Here is a 7285-nt window from a genome sequence, read left to right as displayed (position 1 = left end):
CACTTCCGCCACAGGTCTGCCATATCCACAGGGATGTCAAGAACAGATAAGATCCGTGCCAGTCCATTCACGAGTGAGGAGCTGGATGTCCTTGTGAACGAGGTGCTGGCACAGTACCCACGGCTGTTTGGTGGCCCCAATGTCGTGGTAAGTCACCATGCAGGGAGCTGTAGGGCAGGGTGGTGTCAGACGTGTATTCATGATGCAGCTGTATGTTATTTTGGATGTGTGGTGCTGACAAACACTGACAGACAAGATGTTTGCAGGTGGTGGGAGTGTGTGTTTTGCATTATGACTCTGTCCTAGGCCAATACTTGTATGTGTGAGTGGGATGTGCTACTTTTTGGGGCAGACATGACCAACGGTTGTTTGCCTTGTAGCTGGTTGGACAGTGTCCGCTTGTGATGTAATTTCAGGGTGCCCCTGTAGTCATAGTCAGTGTGCCCCACAGAGTAGGTTCAGTGGCTGCCCTTCCAAAGTTTGTCCATCAGCCAACTTACATGCTACAGTTGCTGCACACTGATTAGTGGATATGCCACATCAATGCCCTGTACAATTTATGATTTATACAGTGCTGTCGATGCATTTGTGTTGAATCATCATTCTTCAGTGTGATAATCATGGAGACTACGAAGCTCAATGTGTGCATGCATTCACTAATGTTTATGCCATGCAGAGTGGCCTTGTGAGGGTACCCCCAGTTCTGGAGGGAGGGGGGTCACTGTGCGTCCTGATTCAGTGTCTGGCTGCTGTACTGATAGATGCTGACATATGACAATGTGTAAATGTTCATTAGTCCTTCTTTACTCTCATACCTGCAGCTCAAAGTACACCAACGTAAGGCTGTCTGGAGGGCCATAGCAGCAAAGGTGCGAGCCCTGGGGGTATCAAACAGACGACACACACACTGTCACAAGAGGTGGGACGACATCAGCCGGCTGGCTAAGCAAGTGGCAGAGATGAAGTTGGGGATGGTACCACGCACAGGGCGTGTGGCACGCCGCACCATGACTCCGCTGATGGCACGCATACTGGCAGTGACCTATCCAGACCTGGATGCACGTCTGAAGGGGCTTCAGCAGCAAGACAGCGATGGTGAGTATCCGGGGAGGGAGAGTTTGTCTGGGAGTGGATGCATGTGTAGAGTGCCTGTGTCTGCGGTGACACATGTGATGTGCGTGTGCTGCCATGCTGTGATATGTGATGTGAGTGGCAACTGTGATGTGTGTCTGTATGAGGCATTGGCCCACCATGGCCTTACTCTGCAGCTCCTGGCTGCAGTTTTCAGTCCTTGACATATATTTTGTTGTCCACATGGTCACTCTTCTTTGTGATGGTGGGTGTAGTCCCTATTATGCTGTACAGCTGTGTCCACTTAATGAGTGTTACACCATGTCAGTGTACTTTGCATGCACCTGCATGGTAGTGGCCCACACATCTGACAACAATGTGAACCCACATTGGCACATGGTGATTGTAATGGCCTATTTGACAATGTGGCATGTGTAGACAAAACAGGTGTGTGTATTCCCCTCTGGATCCCTTTAGGCTCTGGAAGTGGTGATGTTAGTTGTGGCTACATCATGTCCGTGGGGCAGGTCCATGTGGGCTAGGGGAACACCATCCATGGGCAGGGTGTAGTGCTGTGTGTCATCGACATTGGTCCACTCCTGCCTGTTTGTCCGCATGACAGGCTCAGTTGTGGTGTAACTGGTGTGTAGCAGCACAATGATTTGAGGGTGTGGTGGTTACCATGTAGCTCTAGGCCTCTCATGTGCTGCATTGCTCTGATATCGTGTGACCAGACTATGACACTTATACAACCATGTTTCTGTCACTAATGCAGATTCGGAAGACACCACGGCGGAACATGATCCTGAAAGTGGTGGGGAGACCAGCACGACAGCGGCAGCAGAGCAGGGTGAGACGGAGCAAAGTGACACTGACCACACCAGCGCTACTGAGGGTGACAGGAGTATGCATGAGGAATCTGTGGCTGAGACACAGAGTACCACTTCATCTGATGGCAGGGGGGATGAGTCCCTGTTAGCAGCCACAGGGGATGGGGACTCTGCTGCTGCATCTGACTACCAACGGCCACTGCCCACCCTCCCATCCACTTCCTCTGGGGCTGGCCGTATCCGTGTCACTAAGAGGGGACGTGTGACATTCACACATGGCACCGCAGCACCTGCACCTGTCCCCCCTGCTGCCCTCAGTGCAGAGTGCGTAGAGCTCCTGCGGCAACTTTGCGTGGGCCAGACCGCCCTGCTGAATGCCTTCAGTGCCCACGATTACAAAATAGGGCAGGTTCTGGCATTCATGGAGGGCATACACTCTGACGTGGGTGGCCTACATCGTACACTCCTGTCATTGTCAGGTACAGTGACGTCAGCCCTCCAACATGCCCCCTTTGCAGCTCAGGTGCCTGTGACGTCCACCCAGTCAGTGGCCACATCAGATGACAGTGAGCACTTGGGACATACATCAAGTAAACGTTACAACACTAGGAGCACAGCTCAGACCCAAAGCAAACAATCCCGTCCACAGACTCCATCCCCAAAGAAGGGCAGGGACCCCCCAATATGCACAGACCAGGTGGAGTCACAGAAGAGCAAGGCCAGAACAACATTGTGTCAGACATCAGGGTCACATGCTGCTGAGCCATCACCAGATATTGACTCTGCTATGCCCACAGAGGATGTGTGGGATGTCATGACTACACCTGGGGTGAACACAGGGACACACCCACCTACCACATCAACCCCAGAACAAAGTACATCGAGGCAGGTGGAGGGAAGCCCTGCTGTGACCAGCCCAGTCATTGTGGCAAAGAAGGGCAGTGTAGTGGCCATCCCTGGCAAGAAGGGACAGGAGGGCAGTGTAGTGGCCATCCCTGGCAAGAAGGGACAGGAGGGCAGTGTAGTGGCCATCCCTGGCAAGAAGGGACAGGAGGGCAGTGTAGTGGCCATCCCTGGCAAGAAGGGACAGGAGGGCAGTGTAGTGGCCATCCCTGGGGTAAGTGGGAAGGTGGTCACTGTGGGGGGTACACCTTCCAGAGAGGCTAAAGTGGTCCGGAGGCGTAGCCAGCACAAGCGTACTGCAGGATCAAGCACTTCTCCAGAGGGAGTGGCAGTGTCTGCCCCTGAAGTGGAACAGTTGGGGGGTGTGCAGGTGGTGTCAACGCCACTTCCCATCAACCCCATGACAGGGAAGCAAATTCATATTCCAAAGAAGTGGAAGGGCACCCCTCCAACCTCTCCCACCCACACTGTGTCAAGGGCGTGCATGACTCCACCTCCACGTGCCACGGTGCCACCTGGTCCGCACAGCCCTCCACCTTGCAGGCCCTCTGTTATAGCCACACCACATGTCCCTCTGTCACACCAGTCAAGTCGACCTGCAGTCCCTGACACACAGCCAGGTTCCACTCCACATGACAGCCAGGAGTGAGTTGTCAACACCCTCAGACGCCTGTGCCACACATAGGTGTGCTACAGTACACCATTGTTAGCGATGTGGGTGTGTTCCTGGGCCTGTTGCTCTGATGTGCTGTACCCTGCCAAGGACACTGGGCCTGTTGCTCTGATGTGCTCTCCCCTGCCAAGGACTCTGGGCCTGTTGCTCTGATGTGCTGTACCCTGCCCTGCCAAGGACACTGGGCCTGTTGCTCTGATGTGCTCTCCCCTGCCAAGGACTCTGGGCCTGTTGCTCTGATGTGCTGTACCCTGCCAAGGACACTGGGCCTGTTGCTCTGATGTGCTCTCCCCTGCCAAGGACTCTGGGCCTGTTGCTCTGATGTGCTGTACCCTGCCCTGCCAAGGACACTGGGCCTGTTGCTCTGATGTGCTGTACCCTGCCCTGCCAAGGACACTGGGCCTGTTGCTCTGATGTGCTCTCACCTGCCAAGGACTCTGGGCCTGTTGCTCTGATGTGCTGTACCCTGCCAAGGACACTGGGCCTGTTGCTCTGATGTGCTCTCCCCTGCCAAGGACTCTGGGCCTGTTGCTCTGATGTGCTCTCCCCTGCCAAGGACTCTGGGCCTGTTGCTCTGATGTGCTCTCCCCTGCCAAGGACTCTGGGCCTGTTGCTCTGATGTGCTGTACCCTGCCAAGGACACTGGGCCTGTTGCTCTGATGTGCTCTCCCCTGCCAAGGACTCTGGGCCTGTTGCTCTGATGTGCTGTACCCTGCCCTGCCAAGGACACTGGGCCTGTTGCTCTGATGTGCTCTCCCCTGCCAAGGACTCTGGGCCTGTTGCTCTGATGTGCTGTACCCTGCCAAGGACACTGGGCCTGTTGCTCTGATGTGCTCTCCCCTGCCAAGGACTCTGGGCCTGTTGCTCTGATGTGCTGTACCCTGCCCTGCCAAGGACACTGGGCCTGTTGCTCTGATGTGCTGTACCCTGCCCTGCCAAGGACACTGGGCCTGTTGCTCTGATGTGCTCTCGCCTGCCAAGGACTCTGGGCCTGTTGCTCTGATGTGCTGTACCCTGCCAAGGACACTGGGCCTGTTGCTCTGATGTGCTCTCCCCTGCCAAGGACTCTGGGCCTGTTGCTCTGATGTGCTCTCCCCTGCCAAGGACTCTGGGCCTGTTGCTCTGATGTGCTCTCCCCTGCCAAGGACTCTGGGCCTGTTGCTCTGATGTGCTGTACCCTGCCAAGGACACTGGGCCTGTTGCTCTGATGTGCTCTCCCCTGCCAAGGACTCTGGGCCTGTTGCTCTGATGTGCTGTACCCTGCCCTGCCAAGGACACTGGGCCTGTTGCTCTGATGTGCTCTCCCCTGCCAAGGACTCTGGGCCTGTTGCTCTGATGTGCTGTACCCTGCCAAGGACTCTGGGCCTGTTGCTCTGATGTGCTCTCGCCTGCCAAGGACTCTGGGCCTGTTGCTCTGATGTGCTGTACCCTGCCCTGCCAAGGACACTGGGCCTGTTGCTCTGCTGTGCTCTCCCCTGCCAAGGACTCTGGGCCTGTTGCTCTGATGTGCTGTACCCTGCCCTGCCAAGGACTCTGGGCCTGTTGCTCTGATGTGCTGTACCCTGCCAAGGACACTGGGCCTGTTGCTCTGATGTGCTCTCCCCTGCCAAGGACTCTGGGCCTGTTGCTCTGATGTGCTGTACCCTGCCCTGCCAAGGACACTGGGCCTGTTGCTCTGATGTGCTGTACCCTGCCCTGCCAAGGACTTTGCACTTCCCGATTGTGATTCACCAGTGCATAGTCTATGGCATTTGCACATGATTTAGAGAGTTGCTGTTGTCTACTTATGTTGTGTAGCTACATCTGTGCAATATGTGAATAAATACAGTACATTATGGTGTGTTTTCTCTGTCTCCTTACTGATTAAAGTCATTTTCTTGTTTGACTGAGTTCCATGGTCTATTTTGTACATCACCATTGCAAGGTTGTATGTGGCCATATGATTTTTAGACAGGGGGACAGGTTCTTCAGTCCATTGTGGCCCTGCTGATGTTGTACTCTGTGATGGTTATTTGGCAGGCCATGCAGTTTTCGTGTGGGTGAATTGCTATTGCTGCATACACTGTTCACAGGTCACCTTGGGGGACACTGGCAGCACAGGGTGTGCAGCTGTGCTGTGGTGTAGTAGATGTTTATGATGTGATGAGGTGTGTGTTTCCCATTCTGTGTGCCCTGGCGTGTATGTGTATGGTCGTCTTGTGTTGGCCCTTGGTCCTGGTGGCATGGCTTACATGGCATGTGTGTGGCAGAGGTGTGCAGTGTGAAGGGTGTTAGTTTGTAGTGTATGTATGTGTGCCCCTGTATGGTGTGAGACACACATGTGTCAGGCAGGAGTTGTATGCCTGTTGTATGTTTTGTCTTGCCCTGTGTGGATGTTTGTATTCAATTGTGTGGGCTGTGGGGAGTGCACTGGTGTTGTGTGTCCGTTGTCAGGCAATCCTGCTGTGCCTTTGTCCCTGGTTGTGTGTCGCAGTGTGTGTGTATTGTGCTTGTTGTTACAGTGCTTGTTGATGTGCAACGGGGTGCACGGGATTGGCACCTGGCCTGTGACTACTTCGGGTGGTGTGCAGTGTTGGTCGGGGTGGTGTGTCGCTGTGATGTTTGGAATGTGTCCATGCCTTGCTGTTGCCCTGCCTTCTGCATTGTGCGCATGTGTTGACCGCGGCGGTGACGTGTCCGTGACCGTGACGTTGCTGCAGGTTGGCCGACGTTGTGTGTTCCGGATGCCGTGGGGTGCCTTGTTCTGAGGTGGGTGATGTGTGGGTGCCCATGTGGATGTGTTGTGCCCCCCAGCAGGATGCCAGTGTTGTGCTTGGGACCTGTGTCGGCATGTGTGTTGTGTGGTGTATATGTGTAGTGACGTACCTGCGGCGGCGTCCGCGGCGGCCCATCTGGCGATAGTGTTGCAGCAGGTACATGACCGGATGCATGTGGAGGGCTGGGTCCATGGGGTTCATGTCGGATCTCGGCGTGCGTGCTCCGCTGTAGACTTTCCGCCTGCTAGAGCTGTGCGGTGTCTCCGGTGCGGTGCGTCAGCTTGTTTGGCCCATCCTAATATGTCGAGCGGGGCGGACGTCATCGACCGCGGCGGAGGGTCTCGATTGGCTGCAGCCGCCGTGGTGGCGGGCGCACCTTGATGGCGGAGCGAGGCGCTCCGCGGCGGACGGGAAATGACCTGTGTTTACATATCCTAATGTGGCGGACGTGATTTCCACTGCTAGCGGGCGGAAAAAGCTGTTTTTCCGCCCCGCCATCGTTTCGGTAGTGCCACCGCCCGCTATCCTAATGGACCCCTAAGTGTTTTCTTTAAAACAAAGTCTCCTTTGCTTCTTTTTTGAGAATCTTCATGTTGATTTTATCTTTTTCCTTTTTTTTTTATTTCAGGTTGCAAACACACAGAAATTAAGACAATTATATGTTACATACATCAGCGTAACACAACAACATACAACATTGTCATTTTTAGAAGTTTACACAAATGACTATATATATACATGTACTACTTTTCCTTTTTTTTTTTTTTTTTTTTTTAACTCGTTTCCTCTTGAATCCATTGTTGTACCGGAGCCCATATTTTCATCCCTAGTTGTCTCTTCTTCCTTCCCTTAGTTGCGTATATAGCTGATTCAAAATTAAATTTTGCTAAAAAACGGGCTCTCCACATAGAAAACGATGGTGGAATTGAGTTAATCCATTCCTGAGTTATACATGCTCGATATTCAGCTAAAATAATGAAAATCAAATGTTGTTGTTCCAAAATTAATGTATCTGATGAAAGTCCAAATAAAATCAATACTGATGTAAGAAT

The 7285-nt window shown here is 53.5% G+C and overlaps 1 protein-coding gene across 1 annotated transcript; it reads left to right on the top strand.

The window, feature by feature from the left end:
* The first annotated feature begins 252 nt into the window (after positions 1 to 252).
* LOC147688923 (uncharacterized) lies at positions 253 to 6959 on the top strand. Its single transcript, XM_086939841.1, has 3 exons — positions 253 to 1095; positions 1847 to 2776; positions 6862 to 6959. Exons 1-3 carry the CDS (start codon positions 786 to 788, stop codon positions 6957 to 6959), a joined length of 1338 nt encoding a protein of 445 aa, XP_086795967.1. The 5' UTR covers positions 253 to 785.
* The last annotated feature ends 326 nt before the right edge of the window (positions 6960 to 7285 follow it).

Source organism: Lissotriton vulgaris, chromosome 10 (genome assembly GCF_964263255.1).
Source record: "Lissotriton vulgaris chromosome 10, aLisVul1.2, whole genome shotgun sequence".
In the NCBI taxonomy this organism is placed as follows: domain Eukaryota; kingdom Metazoa; phylum Chordata; class Amphibia; order Caudata; family Salamandridae; genus Lissotriton; species Lissotriton vulgaris.
Note: the sequence above shows the minus strand (reverse complement) of the source record. Positions and strands in the feature narration are given on the sequence as shown.

What these genes read in the sequence shown, in the direction of transcription:
- LOC147688923 (XM_086939841.1), top strand. Translation starts at nt 786, where the DNA reads ATGTTCATTAGTCCTTCTTTACTCTCATACCTGCAGCTCAAAGTACAC. An exon ending in TCAGCAGCAAGACAGCGATG is followed by an intron (nt 1,096 to 1,846) that starts GTGAGTATCCGG and finishes TCACTAATGCAG; the next exon opens with ATTCGGAAGACACCACGGCG. An exon ending in CACATCAACCCCAGAACAAA is followed by an intron (nt 2,777 to 6,861) that starts GTACATCGAGGC and finishes TTTTTATTTCAG; the next exon opens with GTTGCAAACACACAGAAATT.